Consider the following 20,169-nt stretch of genomic DNA (forward strand, 5'->3'; position numbering starts at 1 on the left):
GGTTTAAACATGATTCAGAAGCATGTTGATGAGTCAGAATTTTAGAACTGGAAGGCACTTTAGTAGATTATCCATTTGTCCACTGGTGGTTCCCACAGGCCAGGTTGCAGGTGGTCTGTGCCCATTTACCTGGATTGCTAATTGAAAATACAGAATCCTGGGCCCAAACCCCAGATGTTCTTTTTCACAACCTCTCTTTCCTTGCCATCCCTGACTGCTATAGCTACATGATCAGCTGACCAATAGATTTTACTATTCTTTTAACCTTAAGTTCTGATTAGTAATTTACTAGCATAGCAGTTATTTTGATTGCATGTCATTCATTCATTTAGCAAATATTCTCTGAGTCCCTGTTGTATGCGAGGCACTACACTAGATTCTAGAGGACAAAAAAGGAACTCATATTAGTCAAGGAGATAAGTGAGTACATGTATACGATTAATTATAACGAGAGCTATGCAGGGAAACAGAGTTCTGTGGCAGAAAACAGCAAGAGATGTACACATACAGGAGTCATGAAGGCCCTTTTGAAGAGATAGCATTTAAGCTGAGCTCTAAAAGATGAAAGGGGGCAAAGTAAAAGGTGTTAAAAGAGTGTTTCAGTCAAAGGGAACAGCATTTGCAAGCACCCTAAATCAATAAGGAACTTGACTTATTCGAGGAGCTAAAAGAAGGAGTGTGTGGCTCTGGTGAAGGGACCAAGAGAAAGAAGAGCATAAGATCGGGATGGAGGGCCCAATAAGGGAGGCTGGGCCCAATAAGCTGGATCTCGTGTGTTAGTAGTAAAGAATTTCACTTTGACCTAAGGGCAGTAAGAAGCCATTGAGAGTTTTAAGGAGGGGCATGACTAGATCTAATTCATGATATTAAATTTTTAGTTCCTCTGTGGAACAAGGATTGGAGAAAGGCAAGACTAAAGCCCCAGACCAGTAAGCCATCTGTTAAGTAGTCTTAGAGATTGAGAGGTAACATTGTCAACAGTTTGACAACTTCTAGCCACAACTTTGAGATTTGCGGAGAGGCTAATTTCCTCAGGAATTAGTTAATTAGGAGTTAGCTGTGTGGTAGCTCTCTTTTGCCCACACTTATTCGTATTTGGTGCTTGTCTCCTCTCTGTCTCTCTCTCTGTCTCTCTGTCTCTCTGTCTCTCTCCCTCTCTCTCTCTCTCTCTCCCCCCCTCTGGTAGCAATGTGCTTTTTAATTTGGAAATGAATTTAGGTAAATTCAAATGACTGTGTATTATCTCAGTGAAGCAAAAGTACTTACAGATTATTTGATGTATTCATTGATTTATTTCCTAGATGTCTCAGCCAGACGTTCTCTTACTTGTTCAAGAATGTTTAAAGAACAGTGGTAAGGCCAAATTCTATTCCACATTTTGCTCTTAAATTTTTCTCTTGTCTATAATTTGAATATATCTTATTCCTCAAACTTTGAAAACAGGAAGTCATGTTTTTTAAATTGTTTATATGGATAATGTCCAAACAAAAAAACAAAAGCAAATGCCCATGAATTATTAGCAAGTCAGAGTTCTGTTAGTTCTTCTGCTATGCAGAATAACTATTCTACAAGTAAAGCTTTTAGCTTGATGATAATGGCACAATTTGTAAATATTAAATGAGTCCTAGACTAAAAAGATGCAAAATATGTAAAATTTACTCTTGAGGGTAAAGCTAAAGGATAATCTACTTTATTCAATGGTTTAAATAATTCTTTACAAGTGGTAAACAGGTATGACCCAACCCTGATTAATGAATGAACCAGTAGTAGTTCTCGATTAGGTTTATCAGTTGTCCTTAGTAATATCCAGCTTAAGGCTTTATGACTTTCTGTGCTTTCCTAAGGCCTCATCAAAATGACTCATCGCTTGAATTAGTTTTTCCCATGCTTCTTGTTTTGGTTGAGTAAAACATTTAGACATATCTTCTTACTTCAATCAGTATGTATTTTGACTCTGAACATTTCAGTAGTTTTTGCAGCAGTTTTGTTTTTGAAGTCCTATCTGTATTTCTAATTATGTTACCCACATAACATTTAAATATTCTGGTTTAATAGTGTAGTCATTTTTAATTAAACATTAATTTTGCAAAACAAGTGTTTAAATTAATGTGATTACTTGATGCCTGAATATAATAGTGTTATCCTTTTCAAGTCATCTTAGAGCTTTATTTAGTAACGGTCTTTCCACAGGCCAGACAGATAAATCACAACTAGTACTTGTACTTGATCTAGTTCTCTTTTAAACAGAGGTTTAGTTAACGTACTTAATGTTATTTTCTTCTTTCCTCAGACTCTTTTATTGATGTTGATGCAGATTTCCATGCTAGGGTGCCGGTGGTGGTGTGCAGAGAAAAGAAAAGGTCTCAATTTCTTTAAGCTGTTTATATATTAAACATCAACTTGCTGAAAGCACAAGTTACTTTCCTGAATCTTAATGTCTGGTTTCTAGAATGATAAGCTCTTCATGTGGTTAATTTCACAGGCTTACTACTAGCGTTATCCCTATACTTTTGGCATTTGATGCAAGAGGAAAAAGTGTTTTATTTTAAAAAATAAAATTACTGAAAAGGAAAAAATATAGGAAGGAAGCATTTTGACCCATTTCAACTCGGTAAAAAACAACTTTATCAAATGATTACTTGCTCTAATCACCTTTATTTGCCATCATTTTTAGCAGCATTTCTAGCAGTGCTGAATAACAATTAGTGTGACTTCACTCGTGTATATCTTCCTCCATCTGGAAGCATTACCATCACCACAGTAAATGGGTGGTTTGTAGGCTGTAATGATTCTTCATTAAGCAGATTCCTCTGACTCATGGGAAAACACTCTTTTAGTCTTACAAAGATGAATTTATGCTCCCATTTGAAACATTTTATGGTATTTTCTTTATTTGCATTTCCCCTCAAAAATAGCCTTAATATATGAAAATATAAAGTTTCAGTTCTGAAAAATAAAGTTTACTCAGAAAATAGCTGCGATATCTTTTTTTTAATCCAATTTCTTTAATGACCTGTAAAGATTTAGTGAGTTTTTTACTTTATTTTCGTTTTTTAAATATTTATTATCAGTGTAAATTAGTTGTTGGTGTAAAAGATACCTAATTCCTGTATAACACTTTTTATTTTCCTCTTTTTCCTTCCCATCCTCACCCCCTACCCCCACCAGTGGTCTTCTTTGTAAAGTGAGTGCAGGAAATGAAAATGCTTGTCTCACAACAAATCATTTAACTGCCCTTGGAAAACTAGAATCAAGGCTGTTTCCTTTGGTGATTGCATTTAGGTACTGGGCCAAGGTAGGTTTGAGTTCTTTAAATGCATGAATACATTCTGTGTATGTATAAGCAGTAGGCTTTGATTTTTACATGGTTAATTTAATCTTAAACATTAGGATACATATTTATAGTCATCAAGAGAGTAGGCATCTGAGTATTGGAACAGAAATTTTAATGTGTACAGAAAGGAAAATTCATTGTTTCTATTTCACTATAATAGTATTGCTCAAAAGATCAAAATGATTTATAGTGCTTATTAAAAATCAGATTTGTGGTCAAATCCCAGAGGATATGGCCCAAGAATTTACATTTTAACTAGTTTCCTGAGGTGATTCGTAGGCACAGGAAAGTTTGAGATAAAGCTTCTCATACCTTTTCCAATAATATACCCAGAGACTCAAAAAAAATGAAAACCACTATCTTATCTTACTTACATTTCCATAATGTTTTAAATGTAATATCCCATTGCCCTAAAATGTAGGGTCCCAACATGATTATAAAATTGAGATTCTATGTAGGTGCTTTATAGCGAAAAGCCAAAACTTTACTGATTAAAATATGATAATAACAATACATAGTTCCTTTTGCTTGGGTCCAGGATGAACAGAGAGGATGCCCCACTCTTAACTTGGTGGATAGATAATTAAAATATGCCATCCTTTGAAAGCTGCCTCCTGCTTCATCACTAAATAGGCCATATTTTTTAAGTTACTTCTCTTGTTGCTAATGAATTTGCCCTGATCACCTTTGTGTTCAAAGCCTGCATTTTCAAGGCAGTAGGTTGGGATGAGGGGACTATTAAACTGAGCAAAGCCAGTTGGCTTGCACTTGGGGTCGAATCATCATTTTGACTTCTTTAACAAGTGTTGTAACCACGGAAATGGATTTACCATGGACGTCAAAAAATGAAATAGCAAATATTATTTTAGGGCCCTCCATGAGTAAGTTTAGTTAATAAGATTAAAAGTGTGAAATTGAAGCTGTTACTCAAAACCGCAATATGTGGTTGCTCCAAAAGTATATTTGTCCTGTGGTGTTTTATCCTGAGGAGGAAATCATGTAAGAACATGGAAATGAAGTTACAGGTTTCAGACCAAATTGTGTAGATGATGAGTTGGTACAAAAGAAGGCTTATCTGCTTTTCTCTCATTTGTAGCTTTGCAGTATAGATCGCCCTGAAGAAGGAGGTTTGCCACCTTATGTGTTTGCTCTGATGGCTGTCTTCTTTCTTCAACAGAGGAAAGAACCCCTTCTGCCTGTTTATCTAGGATCATGGGTATAAAACTTTTTTTGCTTATATATCAGATATTGGTTTTATTTCAGGGCCATAATCCTTTATGCATAATTTCAAAATCTAAAATCCTAACCAGAACTGACATGCATTTATTTCTGCTGCCAGTATGAATATTCATACCTTTCACTGCCAAAATGGTAGTGTATTTGATTACAAGATGCTGCCTTGTACTCTGCTAGGAATATTATTACTTTTCTAAACTGAAAAAACTCTTAATTTGTGAAACACATAGGATCCTGAGGGTTTCAAACAAGAGAATGTGAACCTGTATCAAATTTATTATTTGGTACATACTTCTTTGGGTACAGTTTTATAACTTGATATTTGAATTTACGTATCACCTCCAGACAGACTGTAGGAGACATCTGGTTCACTGTAACTTATTTTCTGTTGCTTGTCTTCAGTTCTCTTTATTCCCCATTTCCTATGAAACAAAAGAAAATATAAGTGCTGAAATTGCTACCTATACCACAAGATGCAGAACTTACTAGTCACCTCTTGAGTAATATTTTGGTATTATCTTTAAGATGAATTAGACTTCGGTAATGTGACCACTTGTTCTTTCTGGATAAATTAGAGTTGATTTATTCAAGTAATAAGATTTAATAAGAAGCCATCTCAAAGTCAAAATGATATTATTCTCATCCTCTTGGAAACCTCACTTTTAATTCCTAGGTGTTTATCTTGGTAAAATCTTTTGTGTAGACTTAGTTTGTAGAAAGACTCACTTGGTGAAAAGCTTACTGTGGCACATTTGATATTTTATCTGCCTTTCTTCTTATTGTACACAGGATTCTCATCATTTAAGAGGGTATGTTCTAGAGTAGTCATTCTTAAGTATGGGTACATATCAAAAAAATATGATTATAGGGGATTTTTTCTTTATACTTAATAGGTTGAGAGTTAAGCAGAGACCTTTATCTGCCAGGCCCGAGGAATAAAGACTAGAGCAGAATAAACCCCTTATAAACTCTGTCCTGGTGTAAGGGGTTGCAGTCTGCTGTGTGTGTCCCAGTTGCCTAAAGGGAGCTCTCTTTGTGCTTGTGGCACTGAAATGAAAGAATTCAGGCCCTGAGAAGGTAACTGCTAGTCTCCTCTCCTGGTGGAAGAAAGAGTGAGAGAACAGAGTCAGCCCTGGGTTGATAAGTACCCTTCCTGTTGGACCCCCCCATAGGCATCCGTGAGAGTCTTTGAAGTTTGCCTTTCACTGTGATCCAAGAGAGACAGGACTTTAGGGTGGAACCATACCAGTTGGACTCCTGTGCCCAGAAGGGCCTCAGAACTGGTAGAATGTGTTGTCTTGCTCACCACTGTCTTAGTGAGATCTGCCTTTTTTTCTGTCCTGATTGCCTCTAAGTAGTCATCTGTCACTGACATGAGGTTGCAGGAAAAAAGGTGTTTCTATTCTGCTGATGAGATTCTCCTCAGGATTTGCTTGAGAGTAGTATGAATACCCTTTTCTATGGCCCGTGTATTATTTTCTTGGCAGTGATACTGGAAATTCTCTAAAGTGGCACTGAATTTGATTTTGATTATACCATTTGTTTATTTAAGATTTAGTGACAAAAAGAGGTGACCAAACACTGGATTCAGTTCTATGAATCAAATAAGGGAAACTCTACTGCCTGAACCAAAATGATCTACAGTTTTCAGCGTTTTAAACGAATCAGGCATCGATGTGCTGGCTTCTGCCAGAGTCTTAGTCAAAAATATAAAGCAAGTGAGGGGGAAGGAATTAATATTTATTCAGTACCTTATTCATGCCAGGTGTTTTATATACATTATTTCTGCAGAAAACCCATTAAAGACTTTAAAATTATGTGTATGAAAGTATTTAAACTGTTAATTCTTTCAAAATCTTAAAGCACTGTGTATGTTAGTCATTGTACTAGGCCCTGAAAGGAATACACAGATGAACAAGGCTCAGTTCTCTGTCAGGAGGTTTAGAGTATCATGCCTCTGTGCTCTGATCTGTCTTTTCAAGAATCTTTTAGCCATTGTCTTCCAGCCTGCTGAGATCTCTTCCATGTTGGAGACTATCCTCTCTGACCTTTTACTCCCAATTAAAATTGCCATTTTATTGTCATTAGATCATGATAGCATTAAAGTTAATCATAGTGAGTTGTGAATGATGAAGAGGTTTAACCCTGATTTCTTAGCATCTTTTATCCGGTACAAGAATATTTTACTAGTCTCCTAGTAGATGTTATTTGGAATCTACCTTATTTTGGATTATATAAACTTACCCTTTAGCAAACAGTTATTTACACTTTAAGGATGCCAGATATAATAGTAGAAAGAGGAGTAGTTTTAAAGTTTGGCTGCCCCACGAGTCATCCAGGTTTTGCCATTTATATCCGTATGACCTAGAGCGAGTTATTTAATCTCTGAGCCTTTGTATCCTCTTTGAAAAATTCTGAAATGAGGTCATGAATGTAAAGCTCCTGGAACAAGGTCAGAGAACAAATGTAGTCCTTTTCCCCTTCAATAAAAAGTCAAGTTCCACTTATGGTATGGAGCTTTGAACTCCTAACCAAGTGATCCTTCTGGAAATAACAGCTATAAATTCTCAGCAAAATACAAACAACAAATGTGAAGGTTCTGGAGACTGAACAAATGCAAACAGACTTTGGAGAGAAGTCAAAACTTGGAGCAAGTGGCCAAGACAGAGTGAGTTTCTGTTTTTCTGTGGCTTTACCCCTAAAAGCAGCTCTGATAGCAGCTGGTTCTCTTTCTGGCCAGAGGAACAAGGGCCACCAGATAATAAGGGGGAAAAAACCAGAAATGAAAAATACAAAGAAGTGGAACCCTTAACTCTGTATAAAGTCAGCACATCTCTGACTAACTCCTGAACCAGTCTGATTCATCATATAAGAAGCTTGGAAGTTATCATTCCATCCTCACAAAAAGAAAAAAGCTGAACAAATTGAAATCAGCAACCCTTCTTAGCTATATGAGAGAATTGAGGTCATGGGGAAAACTCCTGCCCCCACAATTGGAGAGACAGGTGAAGACAGCAAGTTATAACTTGTCAAAGCAGGAGCCCAGGAGCAGAGTCCTGCCACTGGAGCCAGTATCAGGGTAGGAAGACTCACACTGTGGTTCTGGATGCTCAGTTTGGAGGAGCTTGAGAGTGAAAAACAACAAGGGGGCCCAGTCTTAGGGGACCCTGAATGGTTACATGAGTTTTACCTCCAGGAGCCCCCACCAGGTTCTCAGGGCGAAGATCCAAGAAAAATCCCCTCATGCTTTTGGCAGGGTGAGGGGAAAAGTAGCCATTTTGAAATATGCCCAGAGCATTCTGTCCCCCTAAACAAAAGCCTGTCCTCTAGGAAAACTGTTTTACTTGGGCCTTACCAACCTGAGGAGAGTGAAAATACCCAACTCCGGCCCACCCTCTAGCCTTCCTGTCTCACCTCAGATGGGGAGAACTGAGAAGCAGTTTCAGTCACAGCCCAAGACCACAGACTTACCGGAAGACTGAGACCTGATCATAGGACTATAGAATGACTTCTCCTCCCCGACACCTCACCACCACATCATTAGGGCTCCTGTATAACAGTGGTACAACGAAAAGACCTCAATTTCAGGAAGAAACCTCTTGGGAAACCCAAAGACAACAAGGGAGACAAAAACAAGACACTAGAGGAAGTTTTAGCCTCTTGACATGTACATCTATAGCACACAGTAGACATAGCCTAACTCCTAGCCAGATAAATAAAACCTCACACTAAAGGCCTATCTACCTCAGTTCCTTTTACCCAGAACATCATATCCAGCTTTCACCAAAAAAATTACAAGGCATACTAAAAGGCAAAAAAACATAGTTTTGAAGAGACAGAGCAAGCATTAGAATTATCAGACCAGGAATTTAAAACAACTAAGATTAATATGCTAAGGGCATAATGGAAAAAATGGACAGCATGCAAGGACAGATGGGTAATGTGAGCTGAGAGATGGAAGCTCTAAGAAAGGGAATACTAGAAATAAAAACAGAAATGAAGAACGCCTTTGATGGATTCATCGGTAGACTGGACACACCTGGGGAAAGAATTAGTGAGCTTTGTTCAGTAGAAACTTCCCAAACTGAGAAAGCAAAAAGGAAAAAAAAGAATGGAAAAGAAATGGAACAGAATATCTAAGAACTGCAGGACAGTTACTAAGGGTTATAATATATGTATAATGGGAATACTAGAAGGAGAAGAAAGAGAAAGGAACAAAAGAAATATTTGAAGTAATAATAACTGAGAATTTTCCAAAATTAATGATAGACTTCTAAACCACACATGTGAAACAGTCTAGAAACAGTTAAGAGCTAAGGCTTAAAAAACTGAACTGAGATTAGAGCCACTGTCCACTTGAGATGTGACAATCTGCAGTTTGTCTAATCAAGTTAATTACCTGTAAAATAAAAGTATCCACATTTTGGAGTAACAATCCAGAATTTTCACAATACAGTATAGTGTCACAATATCCGTAATGCAATCCAAAATTACTCAACATGCAAAGAGCCAGGAAGATGCGACCCATGCTCAAGGGAAAAGAAATCTACAGATGCCGAACCCAAGATGACCCAGATGCAGGGACTCTCAAAGATGTTAAAGCAGTTATTGTAACTATGCTCCGTGAGGTAAAGGAAATGCACTACGGTAGATAAGGAGAAGGAAAATATCAGCCAGAAAAATAAAAAATGTGAAAAACCAAGTGGAAATTTTAGAAGTGAAAAATGCATTATTTTAAATAAAAAATTTACTGGATGGGCCTCATAGCAGAATGGAGATGACATAGGAAAGAGTCAGTGAATGTGAAAATCGTTGAATAGAAACTAATCTGAAGAAGAGAAAGGAAAAAGTTCGAAAAAAAATAACTGAGCCTCAGGGACTTGTGGGACAATTTTCAAAAAACTAACATGAGTAATTTGAGTCCCAGAAGGAAAGGAACAAAAGAATGGGGCAGGGAAAAAAACAGCCAGAAACTTCCCAAATTTAATAATAAAAGACATAAATTTACAAACCCAATAAGCTGCGCAAACCTCAAGCAAGATCAGTTCAAAGAGAAGCATGCCTAGCACATCATAGTCAGACTGCTGAAGACCAAAATAAAAAGCAAAACTGAAAAGCAGCCAGAGAATCACCTTACATAAAAGTGATTTGAGTGATGGCCAACTACTGATCAGAAACCACTGAAGAATCCTTTCACAGTGTGTATATATGTCAAATCACATTGTACACCTTAAACATATGCAATATACAAGTTTTTGTCAGTTATACCCAATAAAGCTGGGGAAAAAAGAATCAAGTCAAACTAAGGCTCTACTAACATCAGATGAGATAGATTTCAAAAGAAAAAATATTACCAAAGACAAAAAGGGACATTTCATTATGATAGGGTCAACTCATCAGCAAGACAAAAAACAATCATAAACGTTTGCATCTATTAAGAGAGCACCAGAATACATGAAGTAAAAATTGATGGGATCCATTTCACCATCAGAGTAAGAGATTTTCACACATCCTCGGTAATTGACTCCTGTTAGCTAAACAGAAAATGAGTGAGGACATAGGGGATTCGATAGACAATATTAATCACCTGGATCTGATTAACATTTATGGAACACTTCACCCAACAACTGCAGAATACGCATTGTTTTTCAAGTGCATCTTGTACGTTCACCAAGATAGACCATATGCTCGTTTATAAAAGAAGTTTCAATACATTTAAAAGGATTGAAATCATATAGAGTGTATTCTTTGACCACAAAATGAAATTAAGTTAGAAATCAATAACAGTAAGATAATTAGGAAAATCAAATATATTTGGAAATTAAACAGCAGACTTCTAAGTAATCCAGGGTTAAAGAAGAAATTACATGGGAAATTAGAAAATATTTTGAACTAAATGATAATAAAAATACAACACATCAAAATTTTTGAGATGCAACTAAAATAGTGTTTGCTTGGAAATTTCTAGGTTTGAATGCTCAAATTTAAAAAGAATAAAGGTCTAAAATCAGTGACCTAAATTTTCACCACAAGAAGCTGGAAATCAAAGGGCAACATAAACTCAAAATAAGTTGAAGAAAGGAAATAACAGAGATAAGAGCAAAATCAATAAATAGAAAATAGACAAACAATAGAGAAAATTAAGAAAACAAAACTGTTTCTTTGATCAACAGTATTGATAAGCCCCTGATTAAGAAGAGAGAACACAAATTGATATCAGAAATGAAGAGGGATTATCTTTCCAGATCTTATAGATATAAATGGATAAAAAGAGAATATTTAAACAACTTTATACCAATAAAGTGGAAAACTTAGATAAAATGGGCAGATCCTTATAAGACTAAATTCAAAAAGAGCATTCAAGAAAAAAATACCTGAATAGCCCTTTATCCACTAAAGAAATTTAGTTTGTAATTAAAAACCTTCCTGGGCCCAGCCCTGTGGCTGAGTAAAGTTCCGCACACTCCGCTTCGGCAGCCCGGGTTCACAGGTTCGAATCCCAGGCACAGACCAACTCCCCTTACCAGCCATGCTGTGGCAGTGTTACACATATAAAGTAGAGAAAGATTGGCACAGGTATTAGCTCAGGGCTAATCTTCTTCGAGCGAAAGAGGAGGATTGGCAACACATGTTAGCTACTCTAGACCCAAGTGGCTCTACTGGTGAATTCTGTCAAACTTGTAAGGAAGAGATAATGCCAACTACACAAACTCATTCAGAAAATAAAAGAGGAGAAATAAGAAGCCAGCATTACCCTGATACCAAAATCAGACAAAGAAAAGAAAGCTATATGCCAGTATCCCTCATGAGCATGGACACTGAAACACTTAGCAAAATATTAGGAAATCAACTCAGAAATATACAAAAAGGATATATCACAACCAAGCAGGGCTTCTGCCAGGAATACAAGGTTGATTTAGCTTTTGAAAATCAATATAATTCACCATTTTAATAGAATAAAGGAGAAAAGCCATATGATCCTCAGTAGATGCAGGGGGAAAAAAAAAACATGACAAGGTACAACACTCATTTATGATTAAAAAAACAAAAAGAAAACCTCTCTGCAAACTAGGAACAGAAGGGAACTTCCTCAGCCTCAAAATGGGCATCTGAAAAACATCTGCAGTTTACAGGATACTTAATGTTGGCATCCTGGACATTTTCCCTGTGCCACTGGGGACAAAAAAGGGTAGCCCCCTCACTGTTGTTTTTCAACGTTTACAGGAAGTCCTGGCCATTACAACAAGGAAGGAAAAGAAAAAAGGCATAAAAATCTAAAGGAAGAAGTAAAAGTTTCTCTATTTGCAGGTGACATGATTGTTTACATAGAAAATCCTCAGAAAACTACAAAACTAAACTAACAAGCAAATTGAGTAAGGACATAGAATACAAAGTTAATATACAAAAATCAATTATACTTTTATATATTAGCAGCAAACAATTGAAAAATTGTTTTAAAAAATTCCATTAACAGTAGAACTTGACAACATACAATATTTAAGAATAAATTTAACAAAAGACATGCAAGACTTCTAAACTGAAAACTGGAACATTACTGAGAAAAATTAAATAAGAATGTAAATAAATGTAGAGACACACCAAGTCCATGGATTGGAAGCATCGATATTGTTGTCATATGTGGTGGTCCTTTGGTTTGCAACAAAGGTGCTTTTTCAACAGTTCATGCTGGAAAGACTAGATATCCGTAAGGAAAAAAATGGACATCAAATCTTTACCTCACAGCATACCCCAAAATTAACTCAAAGTAGATCAAAGATTTAAATGTAAAAGTTTAATTTATCAATATTCTTTTCTATTGATATAGTTTATGCTTTTAGTGTTCTACCTAAGAAATCCTTGCCTACCCCTAGGCTGCAAAGATTTTCTCCTTGGTTTTTTTCTGGGAATTTTATAAATTTAACTTTGTCAAACTTTGGAACTTCTACTCCTCAAAAACCATTATTAAGAAAACAAAAACAACTGAAGAAAATACTGAATACTTACATCTAACAGTCACCACACCTGGTGTTTTCCAAAGTGTTTTCTGTAGGAGAGTGGTTTAGGCAGTCAATCAGCAAATCCGTCCTGAGCAGTTACCTTGTGCCAGGTTGCTGGAGCGAGAGCAGTGAGCCAAACAGAAGCCTTACCTCGAGTTCATGGATCCAGTGGGGTGAAGCAGATTAATAAGTACCATCAAGTGGCGGTAATTTCTTGGAGGAAAGTTAAACCAGGGTAAGAAGGACAGAGAGTGAAAGAGGAGGAGCTATTTAGAGAAAAAGATATTTGAGCAGAGCCTGACGGCAATGAGGGAGAGTAGGGTAGCTGATGGTTAGAGGGAAGAGCCTTCCAAGCCGAAGGAGTAGCCAACGTCAGCTCCGAGCTGGGAGAATATATCGAGAAGGTGGATCGAGGAACAGCAAAGGGCCAGATTACCTAGGCCCTGGAAACGACTGAATTTCATCCTGAATAAGAAGGAAACCGTTAAGAGCAGGGGAGCGACATGATGTCTTATATTTTAGAAGGATTACTGGGCTAAACCAAAGAAGTGGAAGTACATTTGGGAAACTGGATACCACATCCACATCGCACCCCACAACTCATTATGTACATTAAGCTGCTTAAAAGCTGTGATAAAGCCAATTGTACGATAAAGAAACCTGTTCAAGTTTGTTGCACATTTCTTAGACCTTCTGAGCCCAGACTCTTTTCTTTAGCACTTTGCATCTCAATTATATCAATAGAAACCCTTTCTTACATTTACTGAGCATTTTCTACGTGTCCTCCCTTGTGTCTGAATGCGTTATGTCCATTATTTCATATCACAACCATCCCATGAAGGAGGTTCTAGTGTGGCCCTTCTCCCAGGAACCCTAGGCCTGGAGAGAGGGAATGCCTTACTTCACGTCTCCCGGCTGGTGCACAGGGGAGCTGAGATTTGGGCCCCGGCAGTTTTCCTCCAGCCATGGCCTTAGGCCTAGGCCGTGTTGCCTTCTCTTAGACTATTTACTAAAGAATTATTTCACAAAGTCACCATTTCTTTTGCAAATCAAAACCTTATTTTTTACTTTAGAAAATATTTTTAAATTTACAGATGTCTCAGAGATGGTCCATAACTGATACCTTTTATATTTTCAATGAACTATGTTATCTTGTCATTTCTTCCAGGATTAATTTACTCTGATTGATATAAAATTGTTTCTACCTTATAATAGTATGTGTCTAATTTTTCCTAGATTGAAGGATTCTCGTTAAACAAACTAGGGAACTTCAACCTTAAAAACATTCAGAAAGATGTTGTGCTCTGGGAATACACTGATAATGCCACAGGGGACGCAGACACAGCAAAGGAAGAGGCACCAAAAGAAATGCCCATTAAAAGGGGACAGGTCTGTTCTCTTTAATTTCTCATTTTACCATCTATTTTGAATTCATGTTGATTGTTAATTGTGGAGTTTATGAGTTAGTTCTCTCTTTTTTTCTCAACTCCATTAACTATTTAATGGTTGTTTCATTTCCTAGTCTCTTCAGTCCTTTGAATAGACAAGTAATGAGAAAAGGTAAAATGCAGATCATTAAATTCAGTTATTTATGTAGTTTCTTCTGTATGCAAGGTCCTGTGAAAGATACTGAGAATTCAAAGATAAATCCCTATCTATCCTCAAAGAGCTTAGGTCTTAGACGGTGTTATGAGGTTTAATTATATGAAAAATTATCTAACCTGAAATTACTAAAATAACAGTGAATAAGTATATGGTTTACTGTACTTGTCCTCATCCATACCATTAGGGGTCGGCAGGGGAATTTATGCACAAGGAAAGAATTACCATTTGCATTTCAAACAAAAATCTGAGCATTGTAATTATACTAGTAGTAAAAATAGGATTCTGCCTCAAATTGGCAAATGGTCCCTGACCCCACAACCTTCCACATAACCCTGGGGTGAAATGACAATCATATCCACAACATGCTCCTGAGACCAGGATTCTAACCCTAGCTCTACACAGACAAGTTGTGTCACTCTTCTTGGCCGTGCCTAAGTTGAGGAGATAGTGGTGATTCATAGATTTTGCAGTTGTGTTTTCCAGAATCCTTGAGCACTGGGGGGAGAGGGAGGCAGTGCCACTCTACCCTTGCTGCCACCAGAACCACATCACTTTTATCTGTGTTATGTTTGGGGTTCCAGTAGTGGATAAGAGCACAGGCTGTGGAGCCAGAAGATGTGAATTTGTATCCCAGCTCTCCCACTTCCTAGCTGTGTGTCCTTGGGCAAGTGACTTAATCTTTCTGTGTCCCAGTTTCCTCACCTATAAATGGGAATGATAATGGTACCTCTCATAGGGTCGCTGATTTATAGAATGCTTAACTCAGTGCCGAGCATGTGGTAAGCACTCAGTAAATATCAGCTGCTATTCTTATTTTCTTTGAAAAAGAAAGTGTTCTCTACATTAAAAAAATAAAAACAATCACAAAAAAACAGCTTAAGTACCGTTAGTCTAGACATGTTGAAGATCTCTTAAGTTCCATGTTAGGGTATTATCAAGTCATTTCAGTGAGATGCTTAAAAATCCTTGGTAATGCTGAGTAGGGCTTATGGATAAAGTCGTGAAGTTTAAGAGGCTTTCAATTTCTGGAGGTTTTCTTTGTGTCCATAACTACACTGTTTGGGACCTAGACAACTTCCATTTTCAATCAGTTCTGCTGTGTAAATCCACTGAATGACTTTATGTTATTTGACAGAACCTTTGTGGTTGAGATTTAATGGTTAATTAAATACCATACCACTTGTTTTGAAGCTTGATACAATAAAGTGCATTTGGAAACAAATTTGCACACCTTAGAAGGAAAAGCTGTTGCTGTAAGTGCAGTTAAATACTTTATCTCTACATTTTCATGCTATGTGGAGAGATTAATCATGCTGCTGCTTCTTGAATGTAGTGAGAGCTAGACAGTGTGGAAATTGCATGGTGTGGTGAGAGAGCACTGTACTGGGATCAGGAGACATTGTTCTCATTCTGCCACTGACAAGTGGTGGGACCTATGACAAGGCACGTCAACCCTTTGGGCTTCAGATCCTTCTCTTGTAACATTCAGGAGTTGAACTAGATTACCTCTTAAGAGCATCTTACTGTTGTGACATTATGTTTCAATGATAAATGGATTTCTTGTTCTTAAAAGACTATACCTAAGTGAAAAAATACAGAACGCAACCAAGTCTGCCAGATGCTTTCCCTTGTTTCTGATTTAATGCTCATAACTATCCTGTGTTATAGGTGGTATCATCCCTACTCTGCAGATAATGATAGCGACCATTTTTTGAACATGTGTGCCAGGCACTGTGCTAAGCACTTTACAGACACTCTCTCACTCAGTCCTCCCAACAACCCTATGAGGTGGGTACTATGATCCCCATTGTTCAGATGAGGAAACTGAGGCTTAGACAGCTTCTATACCTTAACCAGATCATACACAGCTAGGACATGGCAGAATTGGATTTCGTACTTAAAGTGTCCTCTTCCAGAGCCAGTTCTCTTAGCCCCTGTGCTGTCCTGCCAATCTGAGAGTGAAGAAGCTAAGTCACAGAGCAATTAAGAGCTATGAAGTGGCAGAATCAGTATTTGGACCAATTTTTTTTTTCTATTCTAAATTCTATGCACTTTCCAATGTGTTACATCATAGTATGTTCCAATTTGTCAAGAGTCTGTGAATGTAAAACTAGTATCAATTTCTGATGTCAAGAGTTATTTGACTTTAAAATCAGTTGCCAGGGACAGATGCAGTGAACTTATTAGCTTCTCAGAGCAAACGAGAGGAGTGTTTTCCTCTTGCTCTGCCCCTTTAGCTACTGCTGCCCATTGCCGCGTGCGTAACTGAAGGCACTCTCCCACAGCAGTAACAGGGAGAGCTCGGTGCTGAGGAGTAGCAATCCACGCACAGCTCTCCACCTGTCGTTAAGACTTCAGAACAAGGAGTGTTCTGTCTGCCTGTCTGTTCGTGTGATGATGATTAGATTTTAACATGACTAATCCCAGGAGTGCAGAGAAGCAAAGCTATTTTCCCACAAGCAAAATAGAATCTAGAATGTGATTTATCTAGAGGGATTGTCAGGTTCCTATCTTTGCTAAGGTTTTTCAGATTTTTTTAATTTGATGCTTGAATGATTTCGAGTTTTTCAGATTTTGCTGACATCTGAAATAACCTGTATATTTTCTCTTTGCTATTAATAGGTATCATTAATATTTGATTTAAAACACCAGCCTTCAGTACCAGTTGGGCAGCTCTGGGTGGAATTGCTACGATTCTATGCCTTAGAATTTAATTTGGCTGATTTAGTGATTAGTATCCGTGTCAAAGAGTCAATATCTCGTGAATCAAAGGATTGGCCCAAAAAGCGCATTGCCATTGAAGGTATCTAAAAATGTTTAATTCCTTTTTTTCTTTTTTAAGTACCAGTCTAACAGCATGCTTTTTATTTCAGTCTCTTTTCAGCTCCTACATGTAAGGTAGGCCTGACCCCAAAAGTAAAATAAATAGTTAGACTCTTGCATGTGTTACAGTGGGTCATTCTGAGGGACAAAACTGTTCATCCCGGATTTTTTAAGTGCTGCAGTAAAACATCTTAATTACTTAACTAAAATAATGGTTGACTGAGTCCTTGCTTTCTTTGTAAATTGCTTAATAACTTAAATGCTTAAAAAGTTTTTTCCCAGTGATGTGTGAATCCCATATCTTCTTTACTGTTCTTATTTCTGGATTTTTAGATTCAGTTCTTTTATGGATTATTGTTGATGCTGTTTAGTTTTACAAAGGTGAGAAAATACTTTTTCTCATGAAAAGTAGCATTCTTTGTTGGATTCCTCTCCATAGAGAGAAGGGTAGTTATTTTTGGAATATCTGCAGTAACATTTAGAACTATTCATAAAAAACACTTCTTCTGGTGAAGGCTCATTGAACTGACTGTTGTATAAAAGACACACTGATGTGCCCTGTAGACTTCATTAAATGAACTAGCTCTTCTCAGCTTTGCGAAGTCAGGAGGTTGAAACCCCTCTAGAAATCTTAATTCTCCTCCTTCAAATAATTTAAAGAACCTCCTAAAAGGAATTCTCTTATTTTTGCTTGATTTTTTTTCAAGCTTTATATTGCATAAGAGAGTTTTTTGCATTTTGCATAAATTCTGTGTGCAGTCATGGGGATCTCACATTTTTAAACCCTCCCCTGCAGTTTCTCTGGCTCAGCTCTTCTGGCCAATTGCCTAACCTGCTGGAGTTCTAGGGGAGGAGAAAAGATTGAGAGAAGTGGTGTCTCCTCCTGGTGTCTCCCTCTCGCCCCTGAATTCAGTCCAGCCAGTTCAGTGATGGGGCTTCCCAGGGCAGAAGAGTGGAGGTAAGCTCTACAAACCACAGGGCCTGGCTGAGTGGGGAGGCAGAGCACTCAGCAGAGCCTGGAGGGAAGACCTCCCTTCCCGAGGGCACAAGAGCCACACTGATGACATCTTTTTTACCTCCACAGTCATAGAACAAAATAGAGAAGGGGTACTGGTTCTGAACAGAATGGGTTCTCTTCATAGAGCAGATGTTTCTAAGGAAACATTTCTTTTTGTTCTTAAACTGTATCTTTTTATTCCCCATCCCAGTTTTTTAAAAACCATGTAAAATACATGCTAAATTTTACTGTTGTTTGTTAGTTGCCTATTTTTATTTATAGCAGGCTAATATTTAAAACATGAAATAGAAATGTATGAAATGGTGGATTTTTTTTCGTTACAGATCCCTACTCTGTTAAAAGAAATGTGGCAAGGACCCTAAATAATCAGCCCGTATTTGAATATATACTTCATTGTTTAAGGACAACATATAAATATTTTGCTCTTCCACACAAAATTACAAAATCCAGCCTTCCAAAGCCTCTGAGTACTGTTCTGTGTATTTCCAAACATTCTAAAGAAGCAGCAAAGCATGATTCAGATGTACAAGCAAAAGATGAGAAACTCAAAAACGCAGTTTTGGCTCAAGGTTCTGGTGCTGCCGGTTCAACTGCAAGCGCCTGCAAGGTACAGCCACTTACTCTCGAAGAGACTGCTGCGAGCTTTGAAAGCCCACCAGCGGAGGAAACAGAAAACGCACACGGCAGTGTCCACCTGGAAAACTCAGACTGCATCAAGGCAGAGATCAGCTGTGATGATTATGAGGATGTTAAAGTACACCATCAAGAAACAGGAAGTAAAACTGGGAAAGAAAAAATTAAAAGGGAGAGCAAGCATCTTTTGACTGCCAACGATCAAGGTTTGAGCAGTAGCAAACGTGAAGAGCTTGTCATGTGTGGCAGCACACAAAATAGTGACACGGACAGCACTTTGGATTTAGAAGGCTTCCAAAATCCTACAGCTAAAGAGTGCGATGGATATGCTACTTTAGATGACAAGGCTGATGTTGATGAAGAAAGCCTGGAAGGTACTGATGAACTTGAAGATGCTCTAAGCCACTTTGCCCCTTCAAGACAGGGCCAGACATCAGGAATCATTCACTCCGATGAAGAGGAGGAGGAGGAAGAGGAGGAGGAGGATGAAGAACCCAGGCTCTCTGTTACCCGAAGGGAAGATGAGGATGACGTTGCTAATGAAGATGAGTTAGACAACATCTACACAGGATCAGGGGATGAGGATGCCTTGTCTGAAGAGGATGAGGAATTAGGCAGGTCTGCTAAGTATGAAGACTTGGAAGAATGTGGAAAACATGTGGATGGAGCTCTACTGATGGAACTTAATAAAATCAGTCTTAAAGAAGAAAATGTATGTGAGGAAAATTCAACAGTGGATCAGTCTGATTTCTTCTATGAATTTAGTAAACTCACCTTCACCAAAGGCAAGGTAATCAATGCCACTCCTAGACATAGAACTAAGAGATTTGAAACAGTTTTAGTGCATGTGATTTCAATTTTGTCTACTAGAACGGGGCTCTCCCCTGTTTTGGTAGTGGTTAACGAGTTGGTCTTTAACTCCGGTACAACCACTTGGTCCACTTCTCTCCTTAGGCTCCTGGGGATTTGCATAGGAGAAAGGCAATGCTGTCGATAGTGAAAATAACTGCCTTTTTCTCCTGAATGTCCCATAAGGTGTCCCGTCAGGTAGTTCGGAGTGGCTGCACATTATATTTTCATTCCTTTGGGAAGTGAAGAGTAGGCTGTGTACTTTTTAAAAATTATTTTATTGAGGACATATTGGCCAATGACATATAATATATACATTATTATATATCAGTTTCTGTATAGACCACATCGTGTTCACCACCAATAGTCTAGATTTTATCCATCACCATATACATGTGTATGTGTACCCCTTTTGCCCTCCCCCACCTCTTTCTCTGTTAACCACTCATCTGCTCTCCTTATCCATGTGTTTGTTTATCTTCCACATATGAATGAAATCATATGGTGTTTGTCTTTCTCCATCTGACTTATTTCACTCAGCATAATACCCTCAAGGTCCATCCATGTTGTTGCAAATGGCACAATTTTGTCTTTCTGTATGGCTGAGTAATATTCTATTGTATATATACCACATCTTCTTTATCCATTCATCCATTGATGGGCATTTGGGTTAC

General features: G+C 37.7%; 1 protein-coding gene across 7 annotated transcripts in view; it reads left to right on the forward strand.

The window, feature by feature from the left end:
• The window catches only part of TUT7 (terminal uridylyl transferase 7), a 64,783-nt gene that overhangs the window by 10,971 nt on the left and 33,643 nt on the right, over positions 1–20,169 (forward strand). For all 7 annotated transcript variants that reach the window (XM_058565492.1, XM_058565496.1, XM_058565490.1 and 4 more), the window contains exons 7-13: positions 1,302–1,353; positions 2,291–2,360; positions 3,169–3,295; positions 4,431–4,550; positions 13,804–13,956; positions 16,795–16,975; positions 18,337–19,436. In XM_058565492.1, coding sequence (XP_058421475.1) covers positions 1,302–1,353; positions 2,291–2,360; positions 3,169–3,295; positions 4,431–4,550; positions 13,804–13,956; positions 16,795–16,975; positions 18,337–19,436 — 1,803 coding nt within the window. The remainder of the gene's footprint in view (positions 1–1,301; positions 1,354–2,290; positions 2,361–3,168; positions 3,296–4,430; positions 4,551–13,803; positions 13,957–16,794; positions 16,976–18,336; positions 19,437–20,169) is intronic.

The sequence above is a fragment of the Diceros bicornis genome, chromosome 22, assembly GCF_020826845.1.
Source record: "Diceros bicornis minor isolate mBicDic1 chromosome 22, mDicBic1.mat.cur, whole genome shotgun sequence".
NCBI lineage: Eukaryota > Metazoa > Chordata > Mammalia > Perissodactyla > Rhinocerotidae > Diceros > Diceros bicornis.